This window comes from Apis laboriosa, unplaced genomic scaffold (assembly GCF_014066325.1).
Source record: "Apis laboriosa isolate Shangri-la unplaced genomic scaffold, ASM1406632v1 scaffold119_cov161, whole genome shotgun sequence".
Taxonomy (NCBI): Eukaryota; Metazoa; Arthropoda; class Insecta; order Hymenoptera; family Apidae; genus Apis; species Apis laboriosa.
The window spans coordinates 225,450-240,710 of record NW_025221019.1 but is presented as its reverse complement, the minus strand read 5'-3'; the positions used below and the strand labels follow the sequence as shown (position 1 = coordinate 240,710).

The 15,261-nt window shown below is 38.2% G+C and overlaps 1 protein-coding gene across 12 annotated transcripts in view; it reads right to left on the bottom strand.

Annotated features, from left to right (window-relative positions):
- LOC122716782 (trichohyalin) overlaps positions 1 to 15,261 on the bottom strand; it is a 115,522-nt gene that overhangs the window by 13,727 nt on the left and 86,534 nt on the right. For 11 of the 12 annotated variants that reach the window (XM_043940173.1, XM_043940183.1, XM_043940192.1 and 8 more), the window contains 4 exons: positions 3,406 to 3,554; positions 2,242 to 2,430; positions 1,823 to 2,110; positions 189 to 1,580 (listed from right to left, as the gene is read on the bottom strand). In XM_043940173.1, coding sequence (XP_043796108.1) covers positions 189 to 1,580; positions 1,823 to 2,110; positions 2,242 to 2,430; positions 3,406 to 3,453 — 1,917 coding nt within the window. In that variant the 5' untranslated portion in view covers positions 3,454 to 3,554. The remainder of the gene's footprint in view (positions 1 to 188; positions 1,581 to 1,822; positions 2,111 to 2,241; positions 2,431 to 3,405; positions 3,555 to 15,261) is intronic. The other variant, XM_043940246.1, reaches the window with a different exon arrangement.

Sequence of the window (15,261 nt, the reverse complement as noted above, 5' to 3'; positions counted from 1 at the left end):
ATTACTCCTTAATTATATCCGACATAATAGAAAAAAAATCGTCCGCGAACGACAAAGCAAACAGAACTTGTATATCCCACTCAATGGATTCACTTTTTTACATACGCCAGCCAAATCGATATAACGACAACTAACAGTAGATTTACCCAGTAGAGAAACCGCCATGCAACACCGTCGTTACGCCTTACCTTCTTTGCCGTTACTGCGTCCGGTTGGCTGGCAGAAGTCGTCGAGATCTCGTTCACGGATACAGCAGTGCTCTGTTGTTGTTCACCGACCTTCTCGTTCGCCGCCTCTTCGCGGGGCTCCTCGGGTTTCTCCTCGATCACCTCCTGCCTCTCTATGATCGTGTTAGAGTGCACGATATCCTCGTCGACCGGCTCGTCGGCTTGGCTGACGGAGCAGCTCACGTCGGCCGTGTGAATACCCGAATCCTCGCGATCGGTATCGTTCAGCAGTTCGGCGGACGACGAGGACGCCGGATAACGTCTCCCGTAATCCAATTCCTCCAAGCTTTGCACGCGCTCGAACGTGTCGGGGCCGCTGGACGCGTCCGCGTCCAGGGAGTCGAGGCTTCTGTGGAAGGCGGCCCTTGGCGCGCGATACTCCGAGTCGGGCGACGAGCTTCTCTCGCTAGGAGTCGACGTGTCGATTCTGTTCTCTTGATCCCGGAAGCAGAGCGAGTGCTTGCCCACGGACGATCTCTTGTCGCCCGTTTCTTTGTTCCTGGCCGCGTCCAAAGCGCTCAGGCGATCCTTTATCGATCTGGCGGACAGCTCGCCGTTGTGCCGCGACTCGTGGGCCGCGCCAGGCGCCGACGACTCGTCGCTGCTGCTGTATTTCTCCAGGGTGGACAATCTGTCCCGCAACGGTCTCACCGTCTCCAACTCCTCGGTGCTCAGTTTACGATGAGCGCAACTCTTCTCCCTCTCCAACGCCTGCTTCTCCAGATGGGACAATCTTTCGCGGATCGAGCTCATGTCGCCCGATAATCTGTTCAACGCCTTGCTCCCCGCCTTCTCGCTGTTCTCCGCCTCGTGCTTCTGTTTCTCCAGATTCGAGAGCCGCTCCTTGATCGATTTCGTGCCGGTGAAATCGCCGGAGAGCCTGTTGTTCGTTTTCGTCTCGTTGCTCTTCTGCGATGCTTTCTCGAATATCTCCCGCCTCTTCAGGATATCGACCTTTACCACCGGTATGGTGGACTTCGCCTCGTCGGTCAAGCTCAGCTTCGAGCCGTTCGTCGACGATTTCGCGTTGTCGAGTTTTGAATCAAGATTGACCAACGATCGCCTCGGTATGTTTTGCGACACTCGCGACACGTAACCTCGAATCGCCCCCTCGTACGTGTATTCCTCAGGCTCCGGGGAGCTGGTCGTCGCCGTGGTCGCCGAATCGTATTCCTGATTGTTGTGACTGTGATTGACGGTGTGAAACCCGTTGCCGAAAGATTTCTTCGTCGCCGTTGTCGTGGTTGCAGTCGTGGTTGCCGACGATGTCGTGATGTCGCTGTGGATCGCGCTCTCGCTTTGCACGTTGTCCACGTCCGAGTGATTTTTCTCTATTTCGCTATCTCTATCGCTCTGGAAGAAGTTTATCTAGTTTTTATCCCATTGCAATTATAACGGTAATTAGCACTGCTAATACACGTACATCGGTAGTTAAGACGAGTGAAATGCGCGACTCGATCACTCTTTCTTATTTTGTGGAAAAATCGAATATATATATATATACATATATATTTAGGAGTTAAAGGCTTCGTCACTGGCCAATTGTAAAAATTAAATAACGTATCATGATAAAATATCAATAGTGTAATTATTACCAAAACACTATGTGTGTCGTCATGAGTATCTCCACTAACCGAACTCTTCCCACTGCTGGTGCCTATACCAAGATCGCTCAGATCATTGGCATCCTCCTCGTGGTACATGGCCAAGCTGATGCTCAATTTCCGACCCCTGTTGCCCCTCTCCTCCATCATTTCCGAGAAAGTTTTGCTCCGACGACGCTGCCGATCGTGTTCCTCCAGCTCGAGTTTCTTCACCTCGACCACTCGCTCGATGATGTGTTCCTGACGCTTCCTTCGACTGCTCTTCCAGTTGTCTAAATTCTGTACAAACAGGAAAGGAACAATGATTATCGTCACTTTTCGATTATTAAAAAAAAAAAAAAAGGTTAATTTAATTTTATTATCGGAGTATATCTTTTTATATCTTTTTGGAAAATAGCGTTGAACCTTACCGATTGCCAATCTTCGGGATCATCGCGGACTTCTTGCTTTATTTTCTTCACCTCTTGAACTTTTTGCAATTGTTCCTGAGCTGTGCGATACAAAGAGCACGGTCCGACTTTGACGAACTGAAGAGGATTGGTCGCTTGCTTAGGAGGCGTTTTCAGCGTCGTTTTTAATTTTGGCGGCTCGTGTGTGATCTGAAACATATAATGGGGAATCATATTAACAAGATGTTTAAAAATCTAGAATAAAATCTTCTCTTGTGAATAATTTAACATTGATTTCATCAGAAATTTTAAATTATCCGCAGTACAATTTTTTTTTTCACGGAATATAAATCGAAAATCTCTCGTTAAAAAATATATGAAACAAGAAGCGTAACAAAAAAGGGAGTGGAACTAAAGTGTACGATGAGAATCGAAATAAGAAGACATAGAATGGAAAGGTGGGGGAAAAAAGTAATCAGATTCTAGTTTAACGTCGATAACCGAGTAAAAACTGTTGTGTTACGGCATCGCTGACTAGCCGGAAGCGGAATCACGCTCCTACGGTACTAAGGCTTTTCAAAAGCGAACATCGTTGCGAATCGTTGCGCGGTAGTTAACGACGATTGTCGTCCAGACTCTCTGGAAAATTGTGTTTCTTTGTTCCTTTAACTGTCATACCCGAAGAAAGAAGCGTCACTGATGATGGGCGACATTTTAATCAATCCCTTTTAAACCTTTTATACGATCTTTTATTACTATACTTTACATTCTCTCATAAAAATAACGTAACAAATAATAATAACAACTTTAATAATAACTTTCTCAAAAATATATTATCATTATATACGAATAAATAAATCGCTTGATCGAAGAAAGAAAATCTCTAAATTCGTTTAAATATTTCCCACTTGTTAACTAAACGTTAAACAAAGAGATACCTTTCAATTCCCTGAACATTCATGAAAACAAGAATACCGGTGAATACGTTCACTCGTCCACTAAATCTACAACTTCCTATCCGACGTCCAAACTCGAGGCAAAAACGGCTCGCCTCTTCCATTCGCGCCTTCCACCGAGAAAATGGGACGCTATTTCCCGAGGCATTCATCTCGCACCCCCTTCAACGTTCCCAACGTCGGCCGACTTCCTGCGGAAACGACAACCGTGGAAAGGATATATACTCACCATCCTCTCGTTTCGCCGCTCCGTGGCGGCGGTCTGCGAGGCGGGCATCCTTCGTTCCTTCCTCCTTCTCTCTCTCTTCTTGGGGGGAGCTCCTCCTCTTCAGTGTAGCACGACAGCTCGCGCGGTCGGGCCCATCCTACGCCTCGTCCCTGGAACAACAGCAAATCTTGTTACAAACTTGACGATCTCGAGAAACGCGGCTGTCGATGACCGAGGAAACGAGTGCTGTCTCGATTTCGTGGAGCTGTTCGATGGGTAGAGATGAGGTGTTTGCTGTTATTATTTATCGACCTCGGTTTTTCAATGCGATTCCTCTGTGGGAAATCGGTTGATGTCGGTTTTTGAAGGCGAGTGTCGATATATCGTGCGAAGTTCGCGCGAAAGGGACGAGAGAGTTGGTGGAGAGTTGTAATGCGAGAGTAGTAATCATCGATTGAACTCGGTTTTTTGAACGTTGAGAACTCTGTGAGAAATCGTGATGTTGGTTTTGAAGGTAATGGTTTCGAGGGTGTGAGAGTAACGTGAGAGGATGAGAGGATGATTATTGATTAATTTTTTATTATTCTTTACACGTAGTTTGTCAATTATATATTTCTATTATTAAATGGAAAGACTGTTTCTGTTAACTATCAATTATATTTCTTTCAATGATCTTTCGAGACTGCGAAATTAGAAGGGAGTTGAATGGAAAGGGGGAGGTAAATATCTTGAAAAGGGGCACGACAAAGGGAGCAATTAATCTTGAAGAAAAATCGCGGGCTAGAGAGTTGAAAGAGGGGAAAATATCGAAACTGTGGACAATGGATATTGAGAGAAGATCCTTTACAATGGAGAAAAGTCTTGGCACAAAAAGCAGATCGGTACAATAAACGTATGAAAATAGATAATGAAGAAGACCGAAAGAAATAAGTCTCATGGAAATTTAATAATATTTTCCTGTACATTGAAAATCAATATATATATATATATATATATAGAAATAAACTAACGTTTCCATACTATTCTTATTATATATTATTATAATAATTATATATTATTATAATAATCCAATTAATTATCCAAAGATAACAAGGACAGGGCAAACAAGAAGAAGATGAAAATAAACGGAGAATGTTTGAATTATAAAAATTCAAATATCTTGGGAACAAATTTTTTTTTAATTTCTCATCGAGATAAACCAAACGGAGATGACCGTGTTGCAGAATTCCTTCGGTGGAAAAGATAAACCAAGTAGACGAAAGAGAAGAACACGAGAGATGGTATTAAAACTGGTTCGGATCCAGCGGATAGAACGATTTTAAAAATTCGTTCGGGGGAAATGGAGCAACAGAAACGATTATTTTATCAGAACAGGGCAGAAAATCGACTTTTGCTGGCTACCACTAATGAACTGGCTAATTTACGATTTCTCTTACGCGACGAAATATCGAAACGATAATTAAGAAAGGCATATTTAATGATTGTACTGCTACACCGGCCTTGTAATAGTTGATCCAATATTGTTAATAGTTGAAGAAAATGAAGCGAGACTAATACGAGTGATTTACGATACATTTTAATGATTTCTCGCGAAATATCCATATTCTATTACTTATTTTGCGACTTGTGTGTAATTATCTATCTCACTTCCCGTTTACCATCGTCTATACAAGCTCTAACAATTAATAATCATTTCTAAGTTTTTAAATAATAAGTCAACTAAGATTTCGTAATGTTGTACAATTGAAGATAACACAAAGTTTCTATAATGGAACAACTTTTCATCGATATATTTCTTCCGGTCTTTATTTCGCTCGACATATATCGTTCGTCGAGTAAATATTATTACAGAACGGCTATGTTTGCACGATGCATCCGTTGCGAACGTTCTATTTCGGACGGTAACCTCAACTTTCAGCTGATCAGCTGAAAACATCTCAAGGCTGTTGATTTTTCCTTTGTTGATTTAATCCTTTGAACAATCGTGCAAAAATCTAGGAAATATCGTATTTATTCTTCTTCTTTTTTTTTTCTTTCTTTTTTTTTGAAAACTCGAAGAGATTTTGCGGAATGACAAAAATAATATCAAGAGAAAATTAATAGTAATATCAATGCCGCGAAGGAAAGTGTCTTTCATTCCATTAATTCGAGACAAATTGTGTTTGTCGGAAAATTAGAAAAACAGGTGAATACAATATAAACAGGAAATTAAGAAAACTTAGGCATAGCACGAATAATCGGTAACAGCCTCCAAGCTTGCTAATCGTTGAGAACGAGAATATGCAAAATCATGTGTAATCGCATGCGAGCTTGTTTATTCATGGAGAGAAGTGGTTATTACGAGAGGCGTGTGTCGTGGGAACGAAAAAAATGTTACACTTTTCATCGTTCCATTTCTAATGAATTAAATAGGTAAATAAATTTACATACATAAATATTTCCTATGATATAATAGCTTAAATAAAAAAAAAAAAAAAAACTTAAAAATAATACAACGAAATATTCAATTATTTCATTATTCATTTCCAAATTGGTTTACGATTACTTCCCTTGATTTCTCCTCCATCTCAAAGTTTTATTTTCCATTAGAAATTTATGTATCAAAAGTATTACCTCCGAGAGAGATGATTACTCTATTCGCTCTTCACGAGCCAATGCATCCAATTCGTTGAATGCATGGATGACTCCGTTGTTCGCAAAAGTTTCAAGGTATCGCGTAGCTACTGTACCATAAAATTCAATGTTAACAGAGAATAAATCCCTTTGTGTTCCACGATGAAAACCAAAAAGGTTCGTCTCGCCGAGACGATAAAGTATTCCGGAAATGGAAACATCGCGTTAATCACTTTCGAGGTAAAGCAAAAGAATGAAAAGAAAAGAAAAGAAAAGAAAAAGAATATTAAAAATACGCGAAAACTATATGAGAAACAGATTTACCTTTTCACAAGTCGTTAACAAGAATCGTAATCCATGCAGAACTATTCTTAAACAACGCCCGCAGTTTATAGATGTTTACTTTTTAAGCGAGAATTTTACTTTCGGTGCGTTTCCTGTTTCTTGAAAGGTTATGTTCGAAGTATAGGTTAAGTCACGTGCTGCGTTGAATCGGTAAATAACTGTTTTACAACTATCGATAGATGGGAATAATAAAATAGCGTTTGCCTCGTTTCGTTATATTCATACGTCTCAATTTTCCATCGTAATCGTTTATTTGCCTAATTTCGCCCGATATTCCTCCATCTTGAAGGAAATCGCAAACGCAGCAAAACGAATTCGCACAGGGGCCACGAAAATATTTCAAGCTCAACTCACTTCACGGCTCGAATCGAATATTCCACGTTTCCCAAGTAGAAACTTCTCCTTCCCTATCCGCCGGATTCAAGCAACATTCGAAACTGGCGAAGAATGGTGAAGAACCGGCGACAGGTCTGACCACGATGATGCCGACACGCTCTGTATCCTCCTCGACCGTGATGGGACCGAGGGCAGAGTCGAAGAGGAACGATCAAAGGCAGCGGGGACGTCGCCGGAAATCAGGATATATCGATATGGCGGCGCGTATACATTTCGCCGTGGAACGAGTACATGTACACCTTGATATGCTCGTAAATCTTGGCTCGGATGCAAAGATATTATCGATCTCTCAAACTCTTCTGTGCGATCTTAATATATATCTTCGAGGTCATTTCCTCGCCGTTAATTGGATGCGTGCTCGTTCTCGAAACGGTGCAACTTTCGGAAATTTATATTTCCTGCTTGCTAACCTTGCCGATTTCCGGTGATCATAACAGTCGCCTCGCATTATTTGAACAGGAACAGGATTTTTGAAAAAGATAGATCGTGCATTGTGAAGTTTGCGACTGAATTTATGGCTGTTTGACGGCTACGTCTTGTCTTGTAAAGAATTTTTGAACTATGAGAGGTTAAGAGTTATTAAGTTTGTACAAGATTTGAAAATTTTATGATTAACAGAAATAGAAATTATAATTATGTAATGTACATACATATATATATTTTACGTAATATAATATTTTAGTGTGCATTACGTATCTCACGTTAAGATAAAATTCGTAAAACTTAATTCCAAGAATCTCCTTCAAAAAAAAAAAAAAAAAAAAAGAAAATCTTCGTTATACAATTTATATAATATTCTCCAGGGGCAAAAAAAGAAAATTATATACATTTAAAAAATATAAAAATACAAAATCCTGTTAAAAAGGATTCCAGACTTTAAGGGATCAATGATGTTTCGCATTCCCTACGGATCGAAACAGTGGAATAATCAGTAAGCACCGAGACGCCCTGTAACGCCTGTACGTATCCCCGCCTCGTGAAAGGCAAGGCACGTTTGTTTCTTCTGGCAGGGCTGATCTGCATGTCAAAGAGGAGGGAGGGCAGGCAGGCGCAGCATATTGACACAAGAGACCTCAAGGAGGTCCAAGGCCGGTTTTACTTGCCTCCAAGGGATTCCTGAGGAGTGACTCGTCCGAGAACACGTTTCTTCCGCGAGCGTACGCCCGGAATGCCAGGTACAATGTGCTCGTAAACGAGTCACGGAAAAGCGTTCCGCGGCGACTCGTATAACTGTGATCGTTCTTGCGATCGTTTTCGCGTAGATCGTATGGAGCACGACATTGCGGGTCAACGCAACTGTATATCTATCTACGGGCTATAAAAATGACGTGTCCTCATATACGCGCGGCGTGCATTCTTTGCCGCTTCGAATATCTCTCTCGCGATTGAAAATTCGTTTTTCAATTTTTCAATCCTTCTTCCGGGAGAGCAGGAAGATAACTTGTGATTTCTATGAATATATTACGATGAATCTCGCGACGGAGATTGGATAAATTGGATTATTTTCCTTGTCTTGTCAATTTTTGATGATTGATTAAACGTATCGATGGTTTTCTGGGAAAAAAATTTTTTTGTTAATTTTTGTAAATGCATCGAGTAAGTGTTGTCGTGCCCCCACTGCATGGTTTGGAATAGAAAGCACAGTGAAAGTTTAAAAAATGGTTAAAAAAAAATGAAAAAAAGAGGATATAAGCAGGGCGAGACTGTTTCCACGTGTCCAAACTTGTTAAACTCGTTAGAGCGAATAAAGTTCGAAATTACCTTGATCCCGATAACAGGAGAGAAACCATATTCGTCTTTAATAACGAGTATAGAGTATTGGAAATTTCCTAACCTGATTATCTTCCCCGTCCCCACACGATTACCAACCAATTCCATTGGACAATGTTCTCCACGCGCCAACGAGCAAACGAAATCGCTGCTATCAGAGATTGCAGGTTTCTTTTTCCGCGTGAAAACGCTCTATCGAACGAAAATTCCCATTCCACCGTTTCATAAAACAAATCGTCCAAATAGCCATTAATCTTTCCCGATCGCTGAAAGCAACCTCGATATTTTAACTAGACCGGCGTACACAATGGAGATAACGAAGTCGAGGGAAAATGGAGAACACCTCGTTTCTTGTCGGCTGAACGAGCTTTTATTATTTGACAGTAAACCGTTACGCACGATATATATATTAAAACACATACAGAAGATTGAAATTTTTAATTCAAAAATGTCCTGCGCGATGTAAAATCGAACTTTTCGTTACTTACTAAAATAATGGGGGAAAAACCGGATGGATAAAATTAAAAAGAGACAAAGTTTCGTATACCTTGGTTGCATATCGTTTAAAACGTATAATATACCGTGTCGTAATTCACTCGAGTCGAAAAGGAAGAAAGGTGAGGGTGAAACGCGATGGAAAACGGGGATAGATAGGGAAGATAGAATCAAGGGATTCGAGGTTGTGTTCGCGACTCGGGGAATATTCGTTAGACGAGGTGTTAATGCCCTGGTGGCGAACAGCGGCTAAGAAGATTACGCAGATTTGCGTTTAACGTTTCGATATTAATGGCGGTGGTGGCGATATCGCGAGGGAGGATAGAAGGAGAGGAATCGCGCGGCCTTAAGAAGATGAAAGGGTAGGGGGCAAGGATCTTAACTCATGCCTTAAACATGAAAGCTACCGAGAGTCGACTTAGCGCGAGTTATATCGTTTCGCGCGTACTTTGCACCGGGCTGCTTTAAATCGCAGTTCAATGCACGCGATACCAATGCGCTACGATCTATTCTGGTATTCCGCTTGGGAAAAATCGGCGTTTTTATAGACACTTACTGTGACTGAATACGAGATTTTATGGGACAGTACAAGAATCTTGATATTTTATTCTTCAATATTTTCTCTTTTTCTTTTTTTTTTTTTTTTTTTTCAAATTTATGGCGTTTTAAATCGAACGTGTTTTCGTTATTTCGCGAAATTATTATTACGATACGATTGAAACTTTAATTGTACCTCTTTTGCACTCGAGAAATGATTATTTGTTTATACAATCGCTAATTCGTTTTGCATAAAGTAATTGGAACAAAGATATTGTGTGCAATATTAATAAATATATTTCTTGACCACCAAAGAGGATAAGGCCTCTTTAAGATTATCTTAGTAATTGTCGAAATTTTCACCAATGATACCTACATATTTTTCATATTTCAAAGAATTTGTTCTATAATATTTATCAATGTGTATATCGATGTTTTAATCAAATAAAATGATAATATTTGCATATCTGCATAATATGGAATTCTATTTTATATAATAATATCAAAAGCTTTCGCGATTTATTTTTTTTTCTTTTTGTTCTACTTTAAATTTTAAACACGACGAATTATTTATAAGTATTATGCTAATGCTATTGTATAAATGATTACATAATCATATAATTTTTCCTTCTTGCGTTTTTTTATCGATCCATCATCCCCTTCAAGAGGAGTCACGAATCGAGATCGATGCAACGAAGAAAACAAACGATAACGATTGTCTATCATTTTTATGTATCCTGTACAATCATTAAGAAGCATTATTAATTTTATGAACTGTCACAAGAGTCGACTAAACGATCGTTTCGAGACGAGAAACGCTGACACCAGTACAATCGCGATCTTCTTTAATTGCCACGTAGCTAACCTTAATTACATCTAAGATCATTTATCTAATCGTACGATCGTATTATTTGTACCAGTGCAAACGCGTTGTTAATTCTGTGTGATAAAACGTCGCAGGAATTGAGATCGATAGTTTTTCGCCAATTGTGCGAATCTTTGATTATGGAATTCATAGTTAAAATTTATTGAAACGAGATCCCAATTAGAATTAACAAACGTTAATAATCAATTTTTTATTTCGAAATCAAATCCTTAGAATTTCACTGCACTTTTCATTTTTTAAATATAATCTTGTAATTACGAGGTAGAGTAAAATTTTAAATTACAAAATGTTCAGAATTTAATGGCGAAAAAATATGTCCAGGAAATATTATATCGAAGATGATGACGATGATGAAAACATGATGATGTTCTGAGGACAGGAAGAGATTTCTTGTATGTAGTTTATTGTGCTCTATATACACGCGAATTTTCATCAATTTGAATCAATTTGAATCAATTTTTCAATTCTTAAATCAGGTTGAATCTCTTGTAAAAATAAAGATTCAAATATCTTTCTGAATCGTTGTACATCTGTAAGTAGCTATAAGTAATACGTCGCTCGTGTCGAAACTTGATTGATCGTTTGATCTTCTTTTTTGATCACGATCCGTTTTATAGTCCTCGATTTCAATAAACATCGATAGCCCTCAGAATTTCTTTGAATTTAACGATCTAACTGTTAATCCACGTGAAATATCTTGTTTCACGCCTGTTGAAGAATAAATGTAATTTCCATTGAGGTAACAAGCAATGCATATGTAGTCACAGTTATTGAACGCGATAAATGAAAGAAATAAAAAAAAAATCCGTGTTAGGAGTTTTAAACATCAACTTGTAACATTTCAATTCTTTTACATCATTTAAGTAGTACGAGAATTTTATATTTGGTAATTGAATATTCAAGCTTCATAATTGAATAATAATAAATCTTATAACTATTATTAGACATAATAATTAAATCTTGAAACTTATGCTATTGTTAAACTTACGTTTTATTTTTAAATTAATTGTTTGCAATTTTTTAAAAAAAAAACGATTATTACCGCTTCTTCTTATAATATATATGTTAATTTTTATTATTATTTTTTTTTAATATCTCGTAACTATTGCGAATAATTTTGCATTAATTTTTGTTAATTAGTTGACAAATATTTGTGTTGAAAAATTAAAAAAAAAAAAAAAAAAGAAGAAGCGATACAGTTTTTCAATTCGAGAAAAATTTTAAAATAGACTAACCTTGTGCAATATCTTGTAATAAATTCTACCTATTCGAAAATTTCATCGCTCGCAATTTCATTCCTGGAATAACGATTCGAATATTCGATCAACGATGCGCCTCGAATGCGTTTTTTTTTTTTTTAATTCGTCAAACCTTGGCGAAGTAACAGTATTCGTCTTTTCCTATGCCGAGGGTAACGTAAACCGCGTTGTTTTTAACGGTAGTCGAGTTATCGTTCCGCCGTCTTTCAATCTCGGTATCGTTCCGCGTTCCTAATCGCAAGAATCTCGATACTCCTGCTCTGGCTCCGTCCATTTAATTCCTGTGGGAACCTTTTTGCATTACGAATTCATCACCCCCCGCCCCGCAAAGATTAAATGGCTCGATACGCGATTATCGGAAAGGCCCCCGAGCTCGGAAATCCACTTTCGAAAGTTCGAGGAATTCAATCGTGCAAGATTGAAATGTCATTCATACGATTTCTGACAGGAAATTGAAAATTGAGGAAATCTCGCCACGGGAAGAGAAAATAAGAAATTGAACGATAATTGGGGATTATAATTTAATCGAGTCTGAAAATTACGGATAAAGAATCGTAGATTTTGATGAATTTCATTTTACTAGTATTAACAGAATATGGAATCGAAATGTTATTCGACTGACTGATGTAAAAAAAAAATCGATCTATAATAACAAATTAATAAATTAAAAAAAAGAAAAGGATAATGTATTCATTTATGTAAAGCATACGTGTAAAAACATTTTCATAAAAATCTACAACTTAGTTATTAAATTGATTATTAAAAAAAAAAGATATTTAAACTTAACTAAAAAAAAATAAAATAACGTGTTATTGAAAGCAATAATAATTAATAATACAAGATTAAATAATATTACGAAAATATCATTTAAATTTACAAGAATATTTTTTGTTAAAAACTATGATAACGTTACCAACTTGAATAAAATACCATCCAGATATCTACTATCTAGAGGATATTCTTTTCTGAAATCTTGAACCAATTGCGAAATATTCACCGAACAGAAACGGAAAATAAAGAAATAGACGAAGCTCATCGAAGCGAGGCCAGAGAATCGAAATTTCCTTTTGGAAATTCAAATTCTTCACCGATTCGTGACACGATCGTTCGCGCGTGCGATCGTTTTTCGAAGAGGATTCCCCCCCCGACGCAACAAAAGACGCTGGGCAACTCGCAATTAAGGTTCATCGAACGGACGACGTAGCGAGATGGCGGCGAGGGTGTAATAAAAACGCAGGAATGAAGATAAAGGAATTTCTGGCGATTGGGTCGTGACCCCTTCGGCCCCACGATGAACCCTCGATATACGGGCCGACATTGCCATATTGCACACGTACCGTGCATTAAGATACGCCACGAATCCGAGGGGATACATCGAGCAAAAAGAAGAAGAGTAAAGAGGAAGGGAAGAGAGGAAGAAATCTACGGGAGATTCGTAGACGATGCGGAGGGACAAGAAAAACGAGCAACGAGCTTCCATCCGACTTTTCTTTTTTTTTTCTCCCCCCCCCTCGTCGAGGATACTTCACCAACGTAAAATTTTCTTTATCGTGTCGATCGTTGATTAACTATCTTACACGATGCTTTATCGAAACGAAGGAGAAATATCTTTAACCCCTTTTTTCAAATGGAAGAAGAGGAAGGAGACCAAGTTATACCAAGTTATACTTATAAATTACTCTTCACACACTTCAATTCATTATCATTGAAGAACAACCGAAAATAGTGTTTCCTTTTGATTTCTCTTTTGACATGACCAAAACAGATATGAATCTTCTTGAGAATTGAAATAATTAAGTGTGTAACAAAACATGTAAGATATGAAATAGTGATGTACTCGGTGCTCATCTTTAAATAGAAAACGCTCGACAATGTAGGCCAACGCTGCGAGAGAGGTCAAGAAACAACAAGAAATCAAAGTAACGAACATCACCGATCTGGAAACTCTCTCTCTTTGAACTCGTCACGGTCCGGGGAACGTCCAAGCTCTTACGCCCCCTCTAATGAGAATATTTACACGCGTCTCTGCGGATCAAATCCACACAAAATCACTCCACAATGAAGCCAACTAACGTTCTTCTCGTTAAGTTACAACGACGAAACGTAACGACGTTTAAATTATTTTAAAAAATATATATATATATATATATCCAAGATATTTTTGCTTGAAAAATCGAGAAGAAATTTCTAAATCTTTATAATTTTTCTTTTGAATAATCATACTCAGAACTCAATCCATCAGAATTTTTAAAATCTTCCTCAATCACCATGTTTTTTATCCCTCTAATTAACTGAAATGTATTGGTTAATTCGTGCAAAGTATCTATAAGGATAGATACATTCTTCTCTCCACAAATTGAATAAAATCGATCACTTTTTAAAACACATAGGTAGAAACACTTTTGGAATTCAAATGTGAAAATTTTGATATTAGAAAAGAAGATGGGATAATTGAATAACAACGATTTAAAAAAATAGTTTGCTTCGTTGCAATTGCTTGAATTGCCACTCATTCTAAGAAAGTTGCTTAAATATACTTCGAGATTCGCGGTAACAATCTATCCAAATTCCTTTTTACCCAATTTCGACGAAACGTTACAGAGTAAATTTGAATCTTGAAGAGATCTAATCTATGCCACAAGAAAACTAATGTATCCGTGTTCCCATTTTCCTCTTCATTTTTCCTTTTCTTCCTTTCTTTCTTTCTTTCTTTTTTTTTTTTTCGCCAGGCGTGCAAACGTGCCCCTGGAAGAAATGCCGTAACATTTTATGGTGCATAAAACGGTGACTTTATGCTAACACAATTCACGGTCTCAAGTGGGTCTTTTATTAATCTACGTCATACCATTTTACGATTATCACACAACTATCTAACTTGCACCGTCGTCGAATTTAAGTAGAGGCTTAGAAACTCGTTAAAATCGTTTGCTATATGACAAAAATTAATGTTCATTTCGTAATCTATCTACAACAGTGCACTAAGGCTTGCACTTTATCTCTATTTAATTTTTAATCGTCCCCATTGATTCCATTTACTCCGCTACTCGAATTCGTAATAATTCAAGTTCATCATTATTAAGTTATTTGTCTTCTCATATCTTTTCATATTGATATTCACCCCTATTAACTTCTCTCTATACTCATTCCAAATTACTCTGCCCTGATAAGGGAAAAAAAGCTGATAATGAGAAAAATCGATTATGCTATCCAGCCTTTCTATTATCTTCGTTTCGTGGTAAGTGTGTCTATGGAACAACGAAGCCGCAATTCTTCGCAACAAATAACGTCAATCAGAACCATACAGATCTGTCAAATTAAACGGTTAATTAAATAATGAAATCGGCCATATTTTTCGCGAAAAATCCCATTCGAGGATCCTAATTGACGTATTAAGTTCCATCGGTTAATTGGAGACGGTGGAATTCTACGTTCCAGATTGCAGGAGGCGAAAGTTACTCTCGATATGGCCTCGAGACCTGGTGGGTATATCGTGCAAATATTAATAGTTATGACGTACCGCGTGTTTACTGGTGGATACTTTTCTACCGCATACCAATCAACTATGCGTGCACAGTG